The 25337-nt window shown below is 45.5% G+C and overlaps 1 protein-coding gene across 6 annotated transcripts in view; it reads left to right on the top strand.

The window, feature by feature from the left end:
• The first annotated feature begins 6385 nt into the window (after positions 1-6385).
• The window catches only part of Mark2 (microtubule affinity regulating kinase 2), a 64973-nt gene continuing 46021 nt past the window's right edge, over positions 6386-25337 (top strand). For 3 of the 6 annotated variants that reach the window (XM_031389540.1, XM_031389539.1, XM_031389535.1), the window contains exon 1: positions 6386-7074. In XM_031389540.1, coding sequence (XP_031245400.1) covers positions 7021-7074 — 54 coding nt within the window. In that variant the 5' untranslated portion in view covers positions 6386-7020. The remainder of the gene's footprint in view (positions 7075-25337) is intronic. The other 3 variants (XM_031389530.1, XM_031389524.1, XM_031389541.1) reach the window with 3 other exon arrangements.

Genomic DNA, 25337 nt, shown 5'->3' with positions numbered 1-25337 from the left:
CTCTGGCTCTTGCTCTATAGACTAGACCAGGTTAGCCTAAAACTCACAGAGATCAGCCTGCTTTTGCCTCCGGAGTGCTGTGATTAAAAGTGTTCACCGATGTGACCAGCTGTTTTGTTTTGCTTTGTTTTTTTGTTTGTTTGTTTTTGGTTTTTTGAGACAGGGTTTCTCTGTGTAGCCCTGGCTATCCTGGAACTCACTCTGTAGACCAGGCTGGCCTCAAAAAAAAAAAAAAAAAAATCCACCTGCCTCTGCCTCCCAAATGCTGGGATTAAAGGTGTGTGCCACCACCGCCTGGCTGTTTTGCTTTGCTTTGTTTTGTTTTGTTTTGTAACCCTATAATTCCAATTAGTGCTGCCTGCCATAATGTTGACTGAAACATTGGTTTGATCTTGTGCAGCTCTCGTGTGCATTCATGAGTGCCACAGCCCTGTCATGTCCAAAAGACAGCATCCCCAGCTTCCCCCCACCCCAATCCTCTGGCTCTTCCATTGTTTTCTCTTGAGAGACTCGCAGAGTCTTTGGTGAAGGTGGTGTGGGCTTCTACTTGTTTTCTACAGCACTTGATGCTGCTTGTTTCTGATGTTTGTCTTCTCCTCATTGGAAAGTTTGTCCCAAGGTGCACAGAGCTTAGTTTCATTTGTTCACTGACATACTTGAGGGGCCCAGGACAGCGCCTGGCTGCTAGTAGTTGCACAGTGAAGATGTGTCAAGTGAATTTGAAGATTTAGAGAGATGGGGCTACAGTGACTTTTAATTAGAACAAGATCACTTTAGGCAGCCACTCACCTGGTGACATCTGATCTGGATCTTGCAATACCTGTGGAAGCTGAGGGAGGTGTAAGGAGAAAGATCAGCTCTAACAGAGGTGTGGCACAGAGAGCTTTTCCCTTGCTCATGTAGGAGTGAGTCAGACCTCTCTACCAGGGGTACTTATTTAGAGTGAGTATTAGCCAGGCAGTTTGAGGCCATATTGAATCAAGTATGGCATGCAGGACAAAGCTTTCTCCTACAACCAGGGCCACCTACATTTGTGGGGAACTACGCAGAATGAAAATGAAGTACTTGGAGATTGGGGAAGTGATAACTCTGTCAAATGCTGTCACATAAGCATGGGGACCTGAGTTCAGATCCCTACTGCTCATATACAAAGCCTAATTAATCAGCATGTGGTAGAATATGTGCAACCCTAGCATCTGGATGTGGTGACAGACAGGTCCCTAGAACTTGCTGGCCAGCCAGCCAAGCTAATCTGAACTCCAGTTCCTGTGAAAGACCTTGTCCTTCAAGCCAGGCCTGGAAGGTATTCACCATTAGTCCCAGCACTGGGGGGTAGGAGCAGGAGGATCTCTGTGAATTTGAGGCCAGCCTAGGCTACATAGTGAGTTTTACGACAGCCAGGGCTACACTTTCTCTCAAAAGAAAAACAGAAACATACACACACAAAAACCATACAAACAGCTAGGCAGTGGTGACACATGCCTTTAATCCCAGCACTTGGGAGGCAGAGGCAGGTGGATTTCTGAGTTTGAGGCCAGCCTGGTCTACAGAGTGAGTTCCAGGACAGCCAGAGATACACAGAGAAACCCTGTCTCGAAAAAGCAAAACAAATAAATCCCATACAAACAAACAAACAAAAACCAACAAGGAGCTGGACAGAGTGCTGAGTACTTAAAAGCACTGACTGCTTTTGTGGAAGACTTGAATTCAGCTCCCAGGATCCGAATTGCGATGTATAAACCATCTCTAATGTGATACCCATAGTATCTGCTCCAGGGGCTCCAACACCCCTCTTCTGATCTCAGAGGGCACCAGGTGTGCAGAGCGTGCTCAGATGTATGTGCAAACACGTAGGTAAGACGTTCATACACAAATCTCAAAAAGAAAGAGAGATCAGAAGGAAAAGACAAGGTGGTTGGTTGGTCTGGACATAGCCTTCAACAGGCAAATTGTTGTGAATTTGAGGCCAGCTTGCAGTCTATATATTGAGTTCCAGCATAGCCTGGGCTGCATAATGATATTCTGTCTCAAAAACAAAAATGGACAGACAGCCAAAATGAAGTTGGAAAACTGGTGAGATGGCTTAGAGGACAAGGCTCTCACCTCCAGGCCTGAAGACTCAAGTTCCCACTCTAGTGGAAGGGAGCGCTAACTCCCACAAGCTGTCCTGTGTATTCTGTGGGATCTGCACCTACCCGTGGGCATACAAATCGATAAATGTAAACAACGACAAAGACCAAGGTCGAGACTAAGAAAAGACACTGGACTTCCATTGTGTAGGCACTGGCATGTCTTTAAGTATATCCACATGCACATGAGCACAAACATACACATTCATATATACATAATACACACATACACACACACTAAAATAGGAGCCTTCTTAGCTAAAAAAAATTTTTTTCATAACAATGACTTTACTTGGGAGGCAGAGGCAGGTGGATTTCTGAGTTCGAGGCCAGCCTGGCCTACAGAGTGAGTTCCAGGACAGCCAGGGCTATACAGAGAAACCCTGTCTCAAAAAACAAAAAACAATCAAACAAAAAAAGAATGACTTTACATTAAATCAAGCCCAAAGGTCTTCCTAGAACAGGGCTGCATGTGACTACATATGACCACATATGACATGTGACCACATAGGTAAATGACCCCCAAAGTGAAGCCTGCCTTAAGCCTACTGCGGAGCTGAGGACAGTGTTCTAACCAAGTACAAGTGACGGGAATTCGACTTGATATCCTGCTGTGTCCAGAGGCTAGATCAGAAGGTGAGCTGACTGGCTTGTGAGAGGAAGGTCAGGGTTGAGTGGCATCTCGATGAAGCAGAGTCATCTAGAGTCAGGAGGAGCTCCCTGAGTGTGTGTGCCTTTACCACTTCCAGTTTCCTCTCTCCTCCCTGCTCTTCAGACTTTGCTCCTAGAAGTGACATCTAGTACAGGATCGGCAATGTGACTCCCTTTGGCCACCAGAGGGCAGATCATTCTCATGTTTAAATTTGGGGTGGGGGCGTGGTGTGACCTCCATCCCTTTCCCAGTCACACTACAGCATTTCTTTCCCCAGCTTCTTTCTCAGAGGTAGTGCTTGTGTGTGGCTGGTGGAGGGGATGGGAAGGCTTCCTGGAGTCCTGTGCATTCCTTTGTCTTACAAAATGCTTCCTTCCTCCTCCCTGCACCTGCACAGCTCTCACTGTGAGCAATTCTTGCCACTCAGCGAGTCGGTCTGTCCTTTCCCTATGACCCCAGGAACTCTCTCTGCTTCTTTACATTCATGGACCCAGGCTCTGTCCTTCCTGTTGAGCTTAGGGTGAGGGTCAGGGATCTAGTTCCAGCATCTATGGAACCATGGGCAGGGATAACTTGAAACAGAAGTCAGCCTGAGCTATCCCTTCTGCTTGGTGGGACTTCAGCAGTGTGTGGTCATCTACAAAGTCCATGCTTGAAAACTATAGTCAGGGCTGGTGAGATGGCTCAGTGGTTAAGAGCACTGACTGCTCTTCCAGAGGTCCTGAGTTCAATTCCCAGCAACCACATGGTGGCTCACAACCATCTGTAATGGAATCCGATGCCCTCTTCTGGTGTGTCTGAAACAGCTACAATATGTATATACATAAAATAAATAAATAAATAATACATAAATAAAACTTATATAAAAAACTATAATCAAGATACATATAAAATGACACATACAAAAATCTCATAGTGTTTTAAGCAAGCCCATGGTTTTATGTTGGGCACAGAATGAACAGATTTGGTAGACTCCAGAGGAAAGTGAAGGGTGGACTCAGGTCCTACATGGACTTCCTGGTAAGAGCTGGGAGCTCTCCAAAGTTGAAAAAGACCTCAGAGTTGAATTCAGCAAACCCACTTATCAATAGGGAGATTGAGACCCAGAAAAGGAAAGAGACATCTTCAAGAGATCTGGTCCATTCATTGCAATATTCTGAGGTTTTGTCATCCTATCTCCCACCCTCATACCAAGACAGGGTCTTGCTATGTGACTCAGACTGTCTTGAACCTCACTATGCACAGCAGGCTGACCTTGAACCAACAGAGATCCACCTGCATCTGCCTCCCAAGTGCTAGGATTCAAAGCATGCCACCTTGCCCTGCTGGGGGATGTGTTTAAAGTTTTATTTTTTATTATTTTTTTATTTTTATTTATTTTTATTTTATCTGCTACTCTGCATACACACTATGCACTGCACGTGCAGTGCCCCTGTGGAGGGCAGAAGAGCTTTGTGACCCACCATGGGACCAAACCCATGTCCTCTGAACGAGCAGCAAGCTTGTAGCTGTTGAGCCACCTAGCCAGCCACTTGTTTGTCTAGGTGTTTTCTTTTGTTTTAGAAATGGGTATTTACTGTGTAGCCCTGCTTGTCCTGGAACTCATTATGTAGATCAGGCTGGCCGTGAACCATCTATTCTTCTGCTTCTGCTTCTCTAGTGCTAAGATTACAGTGACAGACCATACTCAGCTTAAGGAATACTTTTGTTTTGGTTGTATTTTATTTTTGGTGCTAGAAATTGACCCCAGGGCCTCTTGCATGGTATGGGAGTTAAAGTTCTCCCACTATCCTACAACCCCAGGAATCCTTATTTTCAATGAGTACCTATTCTTTTGCCATAAGTTTGTCTTAGAAGGGAGATTTGGAATGAAAATGAAATGGTCTCTCCAGACTTAAACATTGCAGAAATTTTAGAAAGTAATTTAGGGCTGAGCATGGTAGGACATACCTTAATCAAAGTGCTTAGAAAATGAAGGCAGGGGGGTCAGAAGTTCAACCATCCTTGGTTATATAGCATGGCTAGCCTGGGCTACTTAATACTCTGTTTCCAAAAAACAAAAACAAAATAACAACAAGAACTTGGCTGGACACAGTGGTGTACACCTTTAATCCTACCACTTGGAAGCAGAGGCAGCTCCAGGAGTTCTTGGCCAGTCTGGGCTACAGAGGGAAACTTTGTCATAGAATCAACCAACAGCAAAAAGGAAATGTTATGTATAATTTAAAGATATATTTATTCGTATGTGTATATGTTTGTGCTTTTATGGGTTTATGTGTATCACTTGCATGGGGGTGCTGGTAGAGGCCAGAGGGCATCAGTTCCTTTGGAAATGAAGTTACAGGGGTAGTGGGCCACCTGATGTGGATGCTGGAACCTGGCCAGGTTCTCTGGAAAACAGTAAATGCTCTTAATGAGCCAACATTCCAGCCCATTATGTAATATTTATTTATTTAATTTTTGTGTATGAGTGTTTAGCCTGTATGTAGGTCTGTGCAACCTAGTGGAAGCCAGAAGAAGGTGTCAAACCTCCTAGAACTAGTTAGACAGTTGGGTTTTTTTGTTTTTTGTTTTTGTTTTCAAGACAGGGTTTTTTTTGTGTAGTCCTGGCTGTCCTGGAACTCACTCTGTAGACCAGGCTGGCCTCGAACTCAGAAATCCACCTGCCTCTGCCTCCCAAGTGCTGGGATTAAGGCATGCACCTCCACTGCCTGGCAAGTTAGGCAGTTGTTAACCACTATATGGGTGCTGGGGACTAAACCTTTGGTCCTCTGGGAGAGCAACAAGTCCTTCCTCTTATTTCTGAACCATCTCTCCAACTTGTAAAAAATCTATTTTAATTACATTTTTATTTAGTGTATAGGGTAGCATGCTCATGGAACAACGTTTTAGACTTGGTTCTCTCCTTTTACTATGTGGGTCCCAAAGGATCAAACTGAATTATTTTGCCGGCCTTTGTTATGTGATCCCACGCCCTCAAGATCTCACAAGCATTTTTCTCAATATTGAGCTGTATCCTAAAGGTGCGTGCCTATCCACTGTTAAGTTGGATGCTGACGTTGCCTGTCTGACCCGGTGCCTGTCCCAGGCTTTACGGAGGAATGAGGGGACTCACTCAACATGAGGCTGATGGATGGATATCTAGAAGCCAAGATAGTCGGAAGATGGGCGGGTGTGCCAAGCAGGAGACGGGCAATAGGGTGACACTACATTTGGCAGTTGACTCACATGTTGATAGAAAGGTTGAGTTATCACTTTTATGGTGGGTTTTATGAGCTAACAGACAAACATGTGGATGGGAAGCTGACGTTAGGCTCAAAGGACACCAGTTGTAGGAACAGCTAGTAGCTGTATTTTCTAAGTCAAACAACAGGTACAGGTGATCCACGCCTGTTCAAGGTTTAAAAATAAACGAAAACTGACGGAAAGAAACGAAGAGATAGACTCTCAACCTCGGCAGCTCTCGGGTGTTGCCGGAAATGGCTGACTACAGCTCTCGGCTGAGCGACGGAACGGGGGCGTGGCCGGTTTAGCACACGCGGAGCCTCTTCGGCTGTTTCCGGAAACTGCCGAAAGCCTGCTTCAAGTGGGCGGAGAAAGGCCGGTAGGCGTGGCTGCTGGTTGGCTCTGGAGGTGCGGGGAGTCTCTTCGTGGATTTCCGTAAACAGAGCCGAACCTTGGTCTTCGGGATCTAGGAGGTGCGCGCGTCCCCGGGGATTACCTTCTTCGGTAGTTTCCGGAATTCACCCATAGTCTGGGCCGAGAGGAAAAGGCTCTTCCCCCTCCCGTTCCTAGTTGTTTCGGATGTTTCCGGCTCTTGCCGGCGGAAAGAGCCGAGGGCTGGCGGTGGTGGCGGCCATGTTGGGAGCAGCAGGTCCGGCGGCGGCTGCCTGTGTGTCGGGCGCGGAGCAGTGCGGCTGAGGGCAGGGGAGGAGCGAGGCAGGCGGCCGGCTGCGGCGGTTGAGAGTAGGCGGAGCGGCGCGGCCCGGCCGAAAGGCGGCACAACCCAGCCGGGGGTCGGGGGGGTGCGGTCCGGAGCCGCTCGGAGCCGGCGAGGCCTAGCCCGAGCGGCGCATCACCGGGCTGGCGTGAGCCATCGCCCGGCCTCCCCGCACCCCCGGCCGGGGCCCATGCAGCGGGTGCTCCTGCTGTGAGAAGCCCCGCCCGGCCGGGCTCCTAGCCTTCCCTTCCCTACCTTCCTCCAAGCTTCTCCGTTCCCTCCCCTGAGATACCGGCGCCATGTCCAGCGCTCGGACCCCCCTACCCACGCTGAACGAAAGGGACACGGAGCAGGTAAGGAGCCCTCAGGGCTCCCCTAATTCTGTGACTGGGCCCCTGCACCTTACGGAGGCTCCCTCCCTCTGCTCTCCTCGTGCTCCTGCTTTCTTCTGCAAGCCTAGGCTGTCATCTGGCCCTGGGTTCCAGCCCTGCACATCCCTCTTCCGAATCCTGACCTGGGACCCACCTTGTCCTGACTGAGCTGCACACTTGTATCTCTGCCAAACCGCCCCTCGCCTCTCACGGCCCTCCCGCGCTCTTCCGTGCTATCTCCCCAGCTTCCCCTTCTCTTCCCTTTTCTCTCAGGGGCCTTTCTGGTCTTCCTCCACCCACGCTTAAAGCAGCCACCTTCCTGCTCCTCGAATAACACCCCTCGATTTGCCGCGGATTTTTGCCCACCTCTTTCTGCATCTTTCTAGCTTTGTACCCCCTCTACCCGCACAGGCTCTCACAGTCCTCGGTTTTCTCCCTCAAGAGTCCGTGCCTCGGAGTGTGTTCTCGGTCCCTATCCCTTTTCACTTCCCCAGCTTTTTCTATCCTCCTTTCCCGTTCCAAATTGGGCTCTCCCTGTTGCTTGCAACCCACCAGCTCCACCCTCGTCACCTTTCCAAATCGTTCGCCTACTCTTTGCTCATCACTTTCCCTTCTTTTCGGCAGGAGCTCCCAGGCTCCTGGCACTGGCGTGTGTTGCTTCCGTGTTTCCCATACAGCTGTCATGCGCATAGTTTTCCCACAGGTTGCCTTTGGGTTTCCAGTCACCGCTCCCTTCAGAGTCCTTGGATCACTCCTGTTCTCTTCCCCCTGGGGTTTGGCTTTTAAGTCCCTGGCCCTCTTGTCTGAATACTCTTCCAGATTATCCCTGAGCTCTCCCTCTACCGTGGGAAAGTCAGTGTTTTAGCCTGGCTGTATTAACATAACCTGTTGCTCAGTCTTTTGCCGGCTGCATCAGCTGCATCAGTCCCTGCTTTACTGCCTACTTACACTTCAACACATATTCGGATACAGTCTTTCCAAACTGGTGTTTGTCACTTCTCACAGTATCATAGTATCTTCCTCGTTTGCTACTTCCTATTGCTCAACCTTCCCCCATCTTTCTTACTATGCCTCCGTAATCAATGCTGTCTTTCCTGCCCTAATGGGTCTCCTCCTCCCCTCACTCACTGTCTGTTTACACCGTGTATGCTCTGTCCATTCCCTTTCTGTTGGCTAGCTTTTACCATTCCCTGGGTGTATGCTAGGTGCTTATGCTACTGGTTAGCTGCTGGGCCCTGTGCTCTCTCCCTTTTTCATCTTGGCAATCACTGCTTTTTGTCACCCAAGCTTTTGCCTTTTCAGTGTCATCCTCTGAGCCAAGATACCCACTTTACACTTCTCTCCTTTGTTTCACTGTCTCTAGTGTCCCTTGCTGCCCGCTTTTGGACAGTCCCTTGCCTGTCACGTTTCTAGGTGAATTTTACTAAACACAAACGTGTTGGAAAGGAGCATACTTTACTCATCAGCACCTTTGTGTTTCCCTCTTATTCCCTGTTTTCTTTGTAGCCAGGTAGGCTAGCATTGCTGCTGTATTTGCTTAACATCAACTTCCTTCTTTGAGAAGGGCTCTTTATCTCTTTTTCCTTTCCTGTACTTTCTTTCTGCTTTGTTATTCTCTTGCTGCTGTCTGTACCTGGGCACTTTGGAACTAAAGAGGCATGGGGACAAGAGTTTTCTGTCATGATGGACCCATAATGCATATGAACTGTGTGCTGTTGGGGCAGAGCAAGGGGTTGAGAGGGAGGGATGGTTGATTGATTTCACGCCCGGGTCTGGCAGCTAGTCCTACCTGGGACAGAGATCTTCTGAAATTGAGGAGCGTGATCTGTGTTGCACAGTCCCTTAAGTGCTAGCTTTGTCTCTCCTGGGAAACACTTTGTCCGGGCTCTTTTGAGGTTGTTCTGTGCACCCCTTTCCTCCTACCTTTCTCTCAGTAGCTAGACCTCGACGATTAACTGGAGAACTTTCCCAGACTTGATTATGACTGACTGGCACCTTCAGGCATTTGGGGAGTGGTTGACCTGCCTGTTCCCCAGAAAGGCTGTGGGGGCATTGTGTTGGGCAGAGCAAGGGCCTCAGTGAGAGGGTGGCTTCAGTGTGCTTTCTTTGGCTGTTTACTCTGTGTAATGCATTAGTAGTCTGCTTGCTCTTCTGTTCTGTGTGCTCAGATGTGCTTCACACAGTGTTGGGTCATGGAGTTGAGGTTCAGCGCATGTACACTGATTTCAGGAGAGTGGTAATCAGTGGCCAGTTTGGCACGTGAGCTGCTCTGTGATAACTTAGTCCAGATCAGAGGCTGCCTTGTCATTCTGCTCCGCTTGGGCTCTCTTTCTTTTCTTCATGAACTGAGCTGCATGCAGTTAGTTCCTAATTCTCTATTCGCACTATCAACTTCATGTTCTGCTGCCTTCACCGAAAAAACTTGGACTTGGAAAAGCTAGATGCACCCTTACAGGTGCCTCGCTGTTTCTCTTTGTTTCTCGTGCTGCTGAAGAGCCTTGCTCTTGATAGACATGTTATGCGCCCCAGCTCAACCCTGAATGCTTTAGAAATAAAAACAAAAAACAAGAGCCAGCCCCTCAACACCCACCTTCTTCAGAGTAGACCCGGGTACCAGGTGGAGACTGAAACCTTCTCCTCAGTCACTTCAATCACCTCAGTGGTAGGAAATAAAAAGCGAAGACTTTGGCTGGGCAGGTCCCACTCCACTGTCACCTTATTTAGATTTAAATTATTTAAACTGGTTTTACCAGAAAGTAAGTAAGCAAACTTCTGTGGACATTCCCAGTCTCTTCTTTGCCTTTTCTCCCTCTTTCTTTAAAATTGTGGCTGATAAGCTGTTTCTAGGATCTCTTTGATCACTTCTGAAACACACACACAACATGTTGAAGCATAAAAATAAACCTTATGTTGCAGAAGATTGCCCGTTTGCTGTCAACTCTGCTTCTAACAGTGAAAGTAGATAAAAGAAAGCCAAGCTCTGTCTTGAAGATAATTTTAGTGACACCTGATTTCAGATGTGCATTTTCACTGGAGATGGCTTCCTTCTGCAGTGTTCTGACCTGGGGCTAGTGGTTTTGGGGTTTCTTAAGTCTGTGAGCTGAGCTTTCTGTGAGCTGCTCTTCCAAATGGCTCTGCTGGCCTGGAGGCTTGGCAGCCTTGAAAGCAATCAGCAAGATGACTGTTTGTCTTCCAGCCAGCAGCAGCCTTAATAGTCAAGTGTGGAGAAGGGTACAACTTCCAGAGTTCACCTGCCCCAGGCTAGAGCTTTCCCTAACTTCTGGGGGAAGGGACACATAGCTTCAGATCCTGGAAACAGTATCTGACAGAAAACAGGAGCCTTAGCCAGGCAGTGGTGGCACACACCTTTAATCCCAGCACTTGGGAGGCAGAGGCAGGAGGATTTCTGAGTTTGAGGCCAGCCTGGTCTACAGAGTGAGTTCTAGGACAGCCACAGCCAGGGCTACACACACACACACACAAAAAAAAGAAGCCTTTTGCTACTATCAGTCAAATGACAGTTCTGCCCCAACCCTTTTAGGGAGTGGGTGGCAGACAATATTCTCAAAGAGGAGTCTGGAAGATTGATGAAGAGGGCACATCTAAGTTATAGAATCCTATAAAAATAAACTGCTGAGGGCTGACAAAATGGCTTAGTGGGTAAGGGCACTTGCCAGCAAGCCTGATGACCTGAGATTCACATACTTGGTGGAAGAGCCGAACCTCACCCTGGCAAGATACTTACATGTACACATGCTCGTTCTCATTCTCTCTCTCGCTCTCTTGCTCTCTCCTGTTCTCTGGCTCTCTCTCACACACACTAAATAAATGTGGTGGTGGTGGTGGTGGTGGTGGTGGTGGTGGTGGTGGTGGTGGTGGTGGTGATAATGGCAGCACCAGAAAGCCTCATACCCAGCAGTTGTGTGGTTTCAGAACTCTGCGTACACTGGTGCTGAGGCAGGCTTAGGTCCAAGTTCTGTCTGAGCTACAGGATAAATTCAAGGCTAGCAACTTAGTGAGACTCTGTCTCTCAAGATCCAAAGTAAAATGACTGTAGATATAATTTAGTGGTGTAGCGTTTGCCCAACATGCACACGCTGACGGTTTGCTTTCCATTAAGGTGAATGTGAGAATGGGTTTGGTGGAAGAATTAAGCCATTCCATAAACACATTGTAAGATTCCAGTTTCCTTTTGGTCAGCACTGGTTTGAATACTTCATTTTTGATGATGTGGGATTCTGTGATTTAACTCTTGATGATGAGGTGGGGCTCTTGTCTTCAGGGTATAGATGTGAGTGAATGTTAGACCTCACAGTTTCATCTGCTGGGCCTGAGAGTCTATATGAGGCTTGTTAGAGTAATGTCTCTCTGAAACGTGACAGTTAACACTGTACTCTTTGACCTTAAAAGTAATTGTACAGTGAATTATAATAATGCTTCTCCATTCTGAGGATTTGAGGAACTAAACAGATGGTACAAGTAAGAGGTTGGAAGTTAGTCTGCTTTGGATTGAAATCAAGTTTGCATAGGGATAGCTGCATCTTTTATACTGTGACCATAGCTTGGGCTGAGAATCTTGGGCATATATGTCTTGGCCTAGTTGATACTTATGAGGTAAAAAGAGGTGGAAAACCTTGTTTGCCTGAGAGGTTTGTTTGAGAGGTTTGTACGGTGAGATCTCTCAGGAGTCAGCATTTCTCTGGCTAGATTGTCTCCTTTTGGAAGAATAACCAGATTCTCTGAGGGCATTTGACTAGGACTAGCCCCAGGCCTTCATGAACTGTTTTCTCATGGAGCACTTAGCTACCTAACTGGCATTTCTCTTCTCTCAGGAGCTTCTACAGTGGCTCTACATATGTATTACGTTGACTTGAATGAATATTTTATGCTTAGAATGCAGTCAGGCTTCAGACTGTGGCGCATTATTGACAAGTGGGTTGGGGGCTGGTACCACCTTTGGCCCCATGATAGTGCCTGTGCTAAATGGACTCCCCCCAGCAGCACTTTGAAACCCATTAATGGGTTGGGGTGTGGTAACTTCAGCAGATGGAAAGGGCCTGGAGGCTGCCTGATCACCTTCCTTTCCTTAGGCTGCCAGATCAAGGTTCCTGCTGTACCCAGGCCCAGGCTCAGCTGCTTCCCTCTGCTTGGTTAAATTCGGGGCCCAGCTGCCTGGCCTCTGTGCTGAGGGGTATGTGTGGAGGGCTTGCTGTGTTCCCTTCTATCTGTGTTGCTGCTGCCAGGTTTGATGCTTTCCTAACAAAGGAGAAACTCGGAGTCATGTGGAAAGAGAGGTGTTTCAACCTGGCCCCTTCCTTGAATCTCAGCAAGATGGCAAACAGGATAGGTGACTGAGTTTCCTTCTCTTGATGGGAGATTCCAATAGTTGTCGTTTTGCACTTGAAGCTTCGGTTCTCCAGGCTTTCTCCCAGCCTTCATCAAACATGAGCGTGAGTCACTGAAGTGTTAGCTGCGTGCTTTCCCCTTCTGTCTCAGCACAAGGAAGAATAAGCCTTTACACACCTCCTGAGGGAGGAACTCACCCTTTCCCCATGCTGGCACTGGAGGCTGCAGGCTATCCCTGCTTAACTTAGCAGAGTGTCACTGCTCCCATCACAACTTTTTGGGATAAGCCACTGAATACCATTGTTATTTACTTGTTTGTTCGGGTTTTGTTGTTGTTGTTTTTCCGAGACAGGGTTTCTCTGTGTAGTCCTGGCTGTCCTGGAACTCACTCTGTAGAACAGGCTGGCTTCAAATTCATAGAGATCCTCCTGCCTCAGCTGTTCTTTTATTTTTTTAATTTAAAAAATTGTTATTATATCTAGGCAGGGTAGCACACACCTTCAATCCCAGTGGAGGCAAACTCTTTGTGAGTTTGAGGCCAGCCTGGTCTACATAGCAAGTTCTAGGACAGCCAAGACTACATAGAGAGACCCTGTTTCCAACCAAGGAAAACCAAAATTATTAATATTTTAATAAGGTCTTTTTTCTGATGGGGACTTTAAATTTTTTCTTACTATTTAATGTGTATGTGTCTGCCTGTGTATTTGTGTACCACCTGTAAGCCTGGTACCTGAAAAGGGCAGAAGAGGGCATTGGGTTCTAGGTTCTCTGAAAGAGCAGCTAGTGGTCTTAACCTCTGAGCCATCTTTTCTGCCCCCCCAACCCCCTTGCTTGCTTGCTTGTTTGTATGTAACTCTGGCTCTGCTTCCGGAGTGCTGGGATTAAAGGCATGTGCTACCATGAACTATGCACTACCACAGGCAGCCATGATGAGAGTTAACCCATGTTCTCTGGAAAAGCAGTGTGTGCTCTTACCCTCTGAGCCATCTCTCCAGCCCCCCTACTACTGCTCTTAGATTAGGATGAGACCACCAATTTAGAAACAATATCAAGAGAATCTGGCCTCTTGGTTTTCTCTAAAAGAGAGGGCTCCCCTGTTTCTTGCTCTGCTCAGTGCCCTACCTCCTCCTTTGGGGTGTGTATCCCTTGATCTGTATGTCTTTGTCTGGCATGCTGTTTGTAGGTTCTTTCCACAGGTGTCTTGTCTTTGGGTTTGTACTCACTTCTACTTTGAGATATTCTCATTACCAGGGTGGTATACAGAATCATTAAATTTAGGCTTGTGAAACCAAGGCACAGGTTTTGGTGGGACAGGTGGAGTTGGATGCTCATACTGACTTGGGGTCCTTGGGGGCAGCTAGGTGAGGTAGACATAGAGAAAGAGAGGAGAGAGTGACTGCTCCTAGCCACCCTTTTGGCCTTTTTTTTTCCTCTCTCCATGTGAGGTAGGTGGAGCAGGCTCTGGGCTGTACAGTAGAACCAGTCAAGCTGGTTTTGCACAGGGCCAGCCTATCTTCCCTTGTCCTCTCTGGGAAATTGGCAACATAGAGGTCAGCCTCCTGTAGACTGAAGGGAGCTGCTGAATTTGTATGACCTCTTGTAAACAACCTCCCACCCTCTGCAAGGACTCAAATGAATATGAGTATGGGAATCGGACCACCTCTTCTGAAAGTAGGCTTTTTCTGCGCCCCATGCTGATCCTCAAATCAGCTCATCTGTTTTATGTACTTTCCTTGGAAGCTCTAAGGTACAGTTTCTTTTCTTGGGCCTCCGTCCCACTCATTTGTCAAAAGGTCAGACCATCCAGAAGGAAGGGTTTGGGGTCTGTGGTTGGTTCCTCTTTTGGAGTGTGGAAGAGAATTGGGAATCCTGAGTCCTGGCTCCTGTGATGTAGACAAACTCAGTGACCTCAGACCCTTTTAGTGTGTGCTGTGTGATGGATGCAACTGCCCCAGGCTTCCAGGAGGATTAAAGGGATACAGCTTTTGGTCTTTAAAACATAAAGGCACTTAGCCATAATTTGCCTTCTTAGAATTATCAGTTGTTTGAATGTTATAGGAAATCTTTCTCAGGGAGTAGACTGAACCAGGTTCTAAGACTCAGTAGCCAGTACTGGGGGGGCAGGGAGGGTGGAGCAGGAATGTTTTCCCAGTCTCCTCAAAAGCAGAAAAATCCAATGTGTGGAAGCTTGGTAATTTGATTTAAGCTACTTAACTCAAAGTTACAAGTAGTTCTGAAGTAGACAGCCCTAGCCTAGGGTGGGCTGCTTCTGTTACACTGTACTGACCTGCTTGTCCTGACAATTGTTTGCCCAGAGTTCTTTTTTGGTTTTTCGAGACAGGGTTTCTCTGTGTAGCCCTGGTTGTCCTGGAACTCACTCTGTAGACCAGGCTGGCCTCGAACTCAGAAATCCACCTGCCTCTGCCTCCCAAGTGCTGGGATTAAAGGTGTGGACCACCAGTGCTGGGCTTGCCCAGAGTTCTATTACTGATATTCCAGATGCAGGGTGCACTCCTCCTCCCACCTTCTGTACCTTTTCTTTATACCTTCTCTTCCCACTTCACCTCCATTGTCATGTAGTGTTTGGGGTCACTTGTGGGTTGTTGCTTAATAGTGAGTGCTCTTGCTTTCTCTTTTCTTTGCTTCTTCTCTCTCCCTTTTTTCCCCTCTTCTTTTCCTTCCTAGGGATTGAACCCAGGGCCTCCTGCATATTAGGCAAGCCCTCTGACCTACATTCCAACCCTCCACAGATGTTCAAAATGATGGATTCTTTAGTCATAGGAAGTATACTCTTTTGGCCTGTCTGGTGTAGCATAGCATTGAGGTGAGCTTCTAGTAGAATTAAGAGATCCTAGTATGTTTTGAGATTCACTAAATGGTCCTGCCATAATTATGAGCAGGTTTGGGGCTGAATCCCCTGCAATCATGGTCAGCCTCTACTGTGTCCTCAGTGTCTTTCACTCTTCTGCCCAGCCACTCATCTTTGTAAAGTGGAGTAATGACAGGGACCTATCTTAGCTCCTATGGTGTAGCTCTTGGAAGGCAGAGGCAGTAAGATTGCAAGTTAAAAGCCATCTTGGGCTATATAGCAAGATCCTGTCTCAAAAAAAAAAAAAAACCCAACGTAAAAAGCTATCTTGTAGGGATGTTTGTAAGCCATAAGTGTATGTAAAGTTGTTAGAAGGGTGTATGGGGGTCGTAACTACTATTCCAGTTGAACAACTAAGTGTGTTTCTCTGAGGAACTCACAGCTCTAAGTGAGCAGAAGGGATGCATGCTAAAATTTCTCTGCCATTGGTTAAAGAGGTGTGTTTTTTTTTCTTTTCTTTCTGAGTTCAGTTCCTAGCATCAGGTGGTTCATGACTACTTGTAACTCCAGTTCCAAGGGATTAGACACCATCTTTGGCCTCTTTTAGTGTACACACACACACACACACACACACACACACACACGCGCGCGCGCGCGCAACTCTTTTTTAAAAACGTATATGAAGCTGTCCAGCAGCCCTTTATTTCTTTCAGACAGCTAATTAAAAAAACAAAAACAAAAGTTAGAATTGGGAGAAACATGCCAGGCAGTGGTGGTGTACACTTTTAATCCTAGGAGGCAGAGGCAGGTAGAGTTGGAGGCCACCCTACTCCACAGTGAATTCCAGGGCAGCCTGGGCTACACAGAGAAACCCTGTGTGATTCCCCAGGCCCTGCAGCTCTTTCTTCCTCTTCTCCCCCTCTTTTTTTTTTTAAGCTCCAATAATAGTTTTTTTAATTATTATTAGAATTACTATTGACTGCCTATCTATATTTCTGTGTCGTCAATATTGTCAGTAAATGAACAGGTTTATTAATGACTGGAAGGCCAGCCCAAAGTTACACTAGAATTGAGATCCCAATGTTAGAGGGCATGTACTCCTCCACACTCAAGGTCTAACCCCTCTACTAGGGCAGTTCTTCACCACTGTCCTTTTCTCTGTGTGCTGAGTGTTGACCCTTTGGCTATTAGAGAAAGTTGTTTCTCTTACAGACCACATGGACCTTAGCAGGCAATTGAGAGTTGCTTTTTCCTCAGCAGAGCACCCTTTTTGTTACCTCCCCTTTCAGATGGATGAAGAGGTGCAGCCTGTGAGTGTGGACTTGGAGTCTTAGGCCGAGATTGTGGTCTACATTGGTTCCTTGTTTATCAGGGATTTTTTTTGTGTGTGTGTGTGTGTGTGTTTTGTTTTGTTTTGTTTTTTTGAGACAGGGTTTCTCTGTGTAGCTCTGGCTGTCCTGGAACTCACTCTGTAGACCGGGTTGGCCTCGAATTCAGAAATCCCCCTGCCTCTGCCTCCCAAGTGCTGGGATTAAAGGCATGTGCCACCACAGCCCAGCTTATTTAACAGTTTTTTAGTGTCTCTGGAGCCTGAATGCTCTGTCAGAATAGAAAGTGAGTTGCTGAGATATTTTACACTGCAGCCTGGCCAGGAAGGAAGGTAACAACATCGCTTCAGAGATCAGCAGCAGCTTTTCCCTGGATTTCCTCTTCTTTCCACCCTCTGCCAGCTCGCCACATTCTTACTGGTTTTCTTGTTTGCTGGGTTTGAACTCTGATTTATCCTGTTCACCCATGTTGCTGTCATTTCAAGCTTTCTCTGCTTGTCCCACTTCTCCTGTTTACCTCTCTGAAGAAAGGCTTTTTTTCCTTTTAGGCTAGTCTTGCTATGTACCCCAAGCTGTCCTTGATCCTCTGGCCTCAGCCTTTTATGTTAGGATTATAGATGTGCTGCGCCACCTCTTCTGTTGTTGTTGTGAGTATATATCTGTGTGTAATTTTATTTTATGTTTATGGGTGCTTGTCTGCATGGGTGACTGCACCACTTGTGTGCCTGCTATCCTCAGAGGCCAGAAGAGGCTTTAAATCCCCTGGGACTAGAGTTACAGATTGTTATAAGCTATTGGGAATTGAACCTGAGTCCTCTGGAAGACCACTCAGTGCTCTTAACCACTGAGCCATCTCTCCAACTGTAGAGTTAATGTGTGTGGGTACATGCATACATGCTACAGTGCTTGTGTAGATCAGAGGACAACTTTGAAGAGCCAGTTCTCTTCTTTCACCATGTTTCTGGAGATCTAACTCAGGTTGTCAGTTGTGGTGGCAAACACCTCTCTCCATTCAGCCATCTCACTAGCCCAGGAAAGAGATTTTGTTGAATCCCAGACCCACCCACTCCTGTCCTCTGTCTATTGCTTTGACTTCTGCATAGTTAAAGGTCTGTTGTTTTATTGTTCTTGGTACTGAGGATCCCACAGTAACCATGAGCCACATGCCCAGCCCTGCTCTAAGAAACAAGTCCCTGAGCCGGGCAGTGGTGGTGCACGCCTTTAATCCCAGCCCTCGGGAGGCAGAGGCAGAGGCAGGTGGATTTCTGAGTTCAAGGCCAGCTGGTCTACAGAGTGAGTTCCAGTACAGCCAGGGCTACACAGAGAAACCTTGTTTTGGAAAATTAATTAACTAATTAATTAAAAAATGAAATTAGAAAACTTGCTGATTCAACCTATCCATGTAACTCTTGTGTAAAAATAATGGGAGAGAAAAGATATCCAGGATCAGGGGAAGTAACTGACCTGGTAGAGTGCTTTAAGCACACACAAAGTCCTACTGTTGATTCTGTAGACCAGATAGTGGTGGGTTGTGCCTATAATCTCAGCTCTTGGGAGGTGGAGGCAGGAGTTCACAGTTATCAGATCAAAGAGTCAGTTTGAGTCCAGCCTGAGATACATGGGACCCTTGCTTAATATAAACAAATAAAGAATTTCAATAAAGAAAAATGATAATGAAGTAGTCTTTTCAGCTTGTAATCATTAATAGTGTGCTTTATGGGATAGAATATTTTAGTATAGTATTATGGTGCCAGGTAAGGTAGATGATCAGTCCTTCAGAGTTTAAAGTAAGAGATTGAAGTGTAAGTCTGCATTCTATGAGCTTTAAAAGCCAAATTCTTCAGATTTTCAAAGAAGAGATGAAAAAGTTCTGGGTGTAATGCATCCCTTTGAACACAGTACTTGGGAAGCAGAGGCAGGTAGATCTCTGAATTGGAGGCCAGCCTGTTCTACAGAGCAAGTTCCTAGATAGCCAGGGCCACAGAGAAACCTTATCTTGAATCACCTCCTCCCACCAAAAAGTTCCTGAAGCCTGGTATGGTATGGTATGGAATAAGTGATCACTTTGCTTTGAGTGGACAGGCACCTCTGTAACTAAGAGACTGCCTAGAACAGTGGGTGAAGTCAGTAGCGCTCAGGGCAGCACTGCTTCTGATATTACTGGAATTCGGTAAGAATTAGTTTTATATACAAAGACCACGTTAATGTCATGTTTACGGAAGTTTAAAGATTTTATTTTGATTATTTTAGAATTATGTGTATGTGTGGGTATATGCACATGAGTGCAGGTATCCTTGAAGCTAGAGCCATTCAGTCTCCTGGAGCTGGAATCTTAGATGGTTGTAAGCCACCTTACCTGGGTGCTGTGCACAGAACTTGCATCCTCTAGCTGAGCTCTCTACAGCTCTGTATTTGCAGTTTTTCTTTTACCTAACACACAGCATATGTACAGAGGGCTCAGGGTACTCCATGTCACTCACAGAGGAGTCTCTCCTGTATGTTTACTCAGCAGTACACACAGCAGTGCTACATATTCAAAGGGGGAGGAGGGTCTTATTCTGTAGACCTGGGGCTCACTATATAGACCAGGCTGTTCTTGAACTCAGAGATCCACCTGCCTCTACCACCCTGGTGCTGGGAATAAAGGCATGTGCTACCTCACCCAATGGCTTTTGACTTTTTGAATCTCATAAATTACCCTGGAACAGTTTTATCTCCATTCACACTGATGGTGTAAAAGCAATGTCAGGGAAAACCACTAAGGGTTCAAGTGGTCGCACCAACCTGCCAGTGGCCAGGTCTTGGCTCAGTTACATGTTTTCCACAGAAGGGAAAGTCATCTGCATGTGAGAGTGGCCTGATGAGGAGCTGACAGCTAGCGAGCCTGTAATAAAGATCCCTTTGCTGGGTATGATGGCATGTTCCTTTAATCTCAGCACTCCAGAAGCAGAACCTTCAACTTTAATCCCAGGACTCAGGAGACAGAGGCAGGTGGATCTCTGAGTTTGAGGCCAGCCTGGATTCAACTACAGAGTGAGTTCCAGGGCAGCCAGCTCACTTCCAACTGCAATATAGCTCCAGCCTCTAGGGATCCTGCACTTCTGGCCTTGTCTGGCTCCTACACTCATATGCATATATCGCTATACAGACATATAATTAAATGATTTCTAAAATCTTTTGAAGTATGTATATTTCAATGGATAAATACAAAACATTGACGACAAATGTGTATGTATCAGCTGCTGTGGTAGTGCGCCCTGCAGTCCTAGCGTGGGGGTGGTTAGGGCAACGGGACTGCCATAGAGGCCAGACTAGCAAGACCATGCCTCCAAATGATGATTGAAGGGTATATTTATAAGGTAGTGTACTTTAGCACATATTATATACTATATAATCTCCTCAGCATATTTTTGAGTCAACTCAACCAAACATAGAAAGTCCTTGTCTGAAAAACAAGCAGTTATAATAATCTCTCATATTCTTGGTGATTAAATGCAAAGTATCCATAAAGCATTACTGTTGTATGTTGTCTTCTGATAGAAAGGTACATGTGTGATGGAGCTAGACCAGCTACATGGGTCATTTGAACTTGAAATAATAACTGACATACAAACTGGTTATCCATTCTCAAAAATTTAGTGGAAGGTTTTTGTTTTTTTTTTTTTTTTTTAAGAAATGAACAAAATGAGCTTGTCAAGTTTTCAAGCAGAAATTAAGATTTGGGGTGCTAGATTGTTACCCGACTGTTGGCTTCAGTGCCTTGCTGTGTCATCAGTGGATATCAGTGGTCTTGGCTTTGTGGAGACTGAGTACCCCTTCCCACTTGCTGAAAAGGTCAACTCCTTATTTATTGTCTGACCCATCTGCAGTTATGGTGTTGTCCTTGCAGCAGCAGCTTAGGCTAGCCCAGCCAAGACTGGGACCAAGAAAAGAATCAGAGGAGTCAGATGAGGACACGGGACTTTGGTGTCTTTAACAAATCCCTCCAAAGTGAGCTTAATTTGAGAAACATGGAAATAAAAGCTTACTCCTTTGGAAAAAAAAATAAAGTGGGGGTGCTGCAGAGGCAGCAGCTACTGACACTTATTGCTCTTCCTGAGGAGCTAACTTGAGTTAGGTTCCTGGCAGCCATATTGGACATCTCCCAGCTCCAGAGGCTCCTTGTCTTCCAATGGTACCTACATACTTGTGCCATATATTCACATGGATGCACATACACACACATAAAAATAAAGGTTTTGATTTTTTTTTTTAAGTTCCTTGAAATAGGATTTCTCTGTGTAGTCCTGGCTGTTCTAGAGTCAGTCTGTACACCAGGCTGACCTTGAATGCAAAGAGATTCATCTACCTCTGCCTCCCTAGTGCTGGGATGAAAGGTATGTGCAACTACATCCTGACTATAGGTTTTTTTTCTTGAAACAGGGTTTCTCTGTGTAGCTCTGGCTGTCCTGGAACTCACTCTGTAGACCAGGCTGGCCTTGAACTCAGAAATCCGCCTGCCTCTGCCTCCCAAGTGCTGGGATTAAAGGCGTGCGCCACCACCACTCGGCAAAGACAAATCTTTAAAGAAGAAAAAAGAAAGAAAGAAGGAAAAAGATGGGTCTCAGGGTAGAGGCTAGGCTAATCTACAAAGCATATTTCAGACTAGCCAAGCAAGGCTACATACATACTTAGACCCCACCTCATACAGAACAAAAAGGAATTTTGGAAAAGCTGTATTTGTCAGATTATTTTGATGAGATTGACACTAAAGTTGATGTGAATTTTTGTTGTTGTTAACTATTAGCATTTGGAAATTCTACACAATTTAGTGTAAGACTGTTTTCTAAATCACCAGTGTGTAAAAGAAGTCCAGGATAACATGACTTTTACCTTAGATGTGTACAGAAGTTTCATCAATAGTTTTGGATTCTACATTGTATGAGTGTGTGTGCATGTGTGTGGGGGGGTAGGGTGCGATGGGGATGCAGGATACAGAACAACCTGCCGGAGTTGGTTCTCTCCTTCCCCATTTACAGAGGCTTCAGGCATTGAGCTTAGGATGTCAGACCCAGTGACAAGCATTGTAGCAGCTGGGCCACCTTAATAGCCTGTGACTAGCCTTTAAAAGCTCCTACTCTGAGTTTTAGTGTTTGGAAGGCTGCTGAATTCTTTTTGTATCTACATGTCTATATAAAATTAGACTTCCTTGCATATTTCATAAAATATTTTTAAACACTGAGTGCATGGTAGATATAAGAAGTCACCTGTCTGGATTTCTGAGTTTGAGGATTTCTGAGTTTGAGGATTTCTGAGTTCGAGGACAGCCTGGTCTACAGAGTGAGTTCCAGGTCAGCCAGGCTACACAGAGAAACCCTGTCTCGAAAAACCAAAAAAAAAAAAAAAAAAAAAAAAAAAAAAAAGTCACCTGTCTGCCATTAAGGCAGATATATTGCCAGGCAGTGGTGGCACACACCTTTAATCCCAGCACTTGAAAAAGCCAGGGCTATACAGAGAAACCCTGTCTCGAAAAAACAAACCAACAAATAAACAAAAACAAAAGGCAGATATATTAAAGGCAACACTTTTAATCAAATCTCAGTTGTTTTGGAAAATACGATGTTTCCCTAAAGAGAGTAGGTTGTGTAAACAGGTACTGGGTTTATTGTTATTTTGCGTGAATGAATAATACTTGATAAAAAAATGACTTGTTTTACCTGCAGAGGTAGCTTGGGCCTGTAGTCCCAACATAGGAAGAGGCTTAGGCAGGGGATTGAAGCAGAGTCTTTTGATGATGTTGTTATTGTGCTGGGGATGTGAGCTCAGAGCCTCCTATGTAAAAATAACTGCTGTATCGATCACTGAGTCGTAGCTCCTTCACAGTTCCTCCTGGGAAGGGGTCTATGTGCTGGCCTTTGTATATGCTAGCCAAGTACTACACATTCCCAGTCCTTAAGTGTTTACACTTTTACAAGTTGGAGAGATGATGACTTAGTGGGTAAGCTCGTACTGCTCTTGCAAAGGACCCAAATTCAGTTCCTAGCATCTGTGTTGAGTAGCTCACAACTACATGTAACTACAGGTCCAGAGATCTCACACCTCTAGTCTCCTCTGGCACCTGCACTCATGTGCACTTACCCTCATAAAGGCTCCATGCATGCATACAAATATTTTGGAGACAAGGTTTCTCTATGTAGTCCCAGCTGTCCTGGAACTCACTCTGTAGACCAGTTTGGCCTCAAACTCAGAAATCCACCTGCCTCTGCCTCCCAAGTGCTGGAACTCAAGGTGTTCACCACAAAAATAACTTTAAAAAGCCTTAAAAAGATCAATATTTTGACTGATAAATATAAGACATTGAACACAAATATGTGTGTATTTAGCGAGGTGTGGTAGTGCATACCCATAATCGTAGTATGGGGGAGTTTAAGGTAAGAGGATGGCCATAGAGGACAGAGTAGGCTACATAGCAAGGCCTTGCCTCCAAAATAATTTGCATATTTATAGGATAGAGTGTATTTTAGCACATATATTATATAATGATCTGCTCAGGATATTTTTGGTTGTCCAACTCAAACATTTGTCATTTCTCTGTGATGGGAACATTCAACTCCTACTAGCCATTTGATTTATAGGATCCAGTATTAATCACCCTTCTGCGGAACAGGCAGAACTTAGTCTTTTTGTCTTTCACATGTTCTGATCAGTTCCCACCGTACTCTCCTCTATGCTGCTGCAAAGGTTTTGGCTTGGGGCCTTTTTGGTGCAGGACTTTGTACATGTCAGAGAAGCAAGCATTTTGAATAGCACCAAGCCTTGCCTGTGGATTTTGATTGCATGCCAGCCAGATCAAGTACCCTCATGAGGTGCAAATTCAGTTGGAGTTCAGGAAATATATTTTTATTAAAAATAAATTATTTCTGTTTACTTATAATGACCTTATTTCATTTAAACTTCTTTCACTGTATGTATACATACAGGGTTTGGTTTGGGTGTATCTGTGGGGTGCATGTATGTGTATGTCATGTAGGTGCATGTTGTATTGGGGTGAGTGTGGAGGCCAGAGGTGAACTTTGTGGTGTTCTTCAGGAGCTGTGTACCTTCTGTAAAACACAGTCTCTTACTGGGCATGGGTGCCTAGCTTAGGATTCCTCCTGTTTTTGCTCCCACCATGGCTTTATGTCTAAGCTAGACAGCTTGCTCTGGGGATTCTGTCTCTGTCTGTCATGCACTGAAACTACAGGTGAGCTCCCACATTGATGTGACACTTGGGTGAGTCCTGGGGATCAGAACTATGCTCTTCACTCTCGAGCTGTAAGCTCTTTACACTGTAAGCCATCTTCCTTGCCCCAGCCGTGACTCTTTGAAAGAATACTGGTCATTTATTTTATAGACTGTTTCTCAGTTATGCTGTCCTGAAATTTTCTTATGACCTTGTGCTTCAGTACTACTCTTACTATGGTAAAAATTATAACAAACTTCTTTTGATAATTAATTTTTTTTTTTTGCTTTTTCGAGACAGGGTTTCTCTGTGTATCTCTGGCTGTCCTGGAACTCACTCTGTAGACCAGGATGGCCTCAAACTCAGAAGTCTGCCTGCCTCTGCCTCGCCACCACCGCCCGGCGACAATTAAATTTTTTAAAATTTTATGTGTGGGGGTTGTCTGCATAAATGTCAATACCCATGTGTGTGCCTGGTCCCCATACAGTCCATAAGAGGGTGTCTGATCCTCTGAGGCTGTAGTTTAAGACAGTTTTGAGTCACAACATAGGTGCTAGAACTAACCTGAGTTCTCTGGAAGAGCAGGCAGTGTTTTCAGCTGTTGAGCCATCCCTCCAGCTCCTATTTTGATAATTTTTGTTTGGTTGGTTTATTTTGAGACAGAGTTTCTTTGTGTATCCCTGGCTGTCCTAGAACTTACTCAGTAGATCAGGCTTGCCTCAAACTCACAGATAACTGCCTGCCTGTGCCTCCTGACACCACTGCCCAGCTTGATAATTGTTTTTATTTAGTCCAGTGCCATTAAAGTAGATCACATTGTTATATAATAAGCCTTACTATGGTTTCCTGAACTTTTTCATCATCTGAAATGGAGTCTGCACTAATTAACTAATAGTAACTCCCTTCTCCAACTCTTCCAGCTCTGGTAACCCCTATATTTCTTTTATTCCCTATTAATTCTAAATTCCTCATGTAAGTCATACATTTGTCCTATGCCTGGCTGATTTCAAAATGTAATTTTTTCAGGGTTTGTTCACATTGAAGCTTTCATTCTGATTTAGTTATCGTTAGAGAGATGGCTTAGAGCATTTGTTGCTCTTGCAGAGGACCTGATTCCCAACACCCACATGGTACTCAAAACCAACCATAGCTCTCAGTCCAGGTGATCCTTTTTTTTTTTTTGACCTCTGGCACCAGGCATGAATGTGCCGAATATACAAACATATAAACTAAATCTTAAAAAATAGCAAAGGTCAGCTAATTCACCTGGATTTTAGTATGTTGGGAAATGCAGTTACTGGCCAGGCATGGTGGCACATGCTTTTAAACCCAGCACTCTGAGAGGCAGAGATAGGCAAATTTCTGTGAGCTGGGGGTCTTCAGAGTGAGTTATAGGCCTAGCCAGGACTGTGTATAGAGACCTGTCTCAAAACAACCAACCAAACAACCCCTCCCTCCATTAAAACACACAAAAGGAAAATATAGTTACTTTTCATAAGAAGTGCCATCTGTCATTGTATTCATGTTAATGAATTTATTTTGTTTGTTTGTTTTTGGTTTG

This window comes from Mastomys coucha, unplaced genomic scaffold (assembly GCF_008632895.1).
Source record: "Mastomys coucha isolate ucsf_1 unplaced genomic scaffold, UCSF_Mcou_1 pScaffold21, whole genome shotgun sequence".
NCBI lineage: Eukaryota > Metazoa > Chordata > Mammalia > Rodentia > Muridae > Mastomys > Mastomys coucha.
The sequence above is the reverse complement of the archived record's forward strand: the minus strand, read 5'-3'. Positions and strand labels throughout refer to the sequence as shown.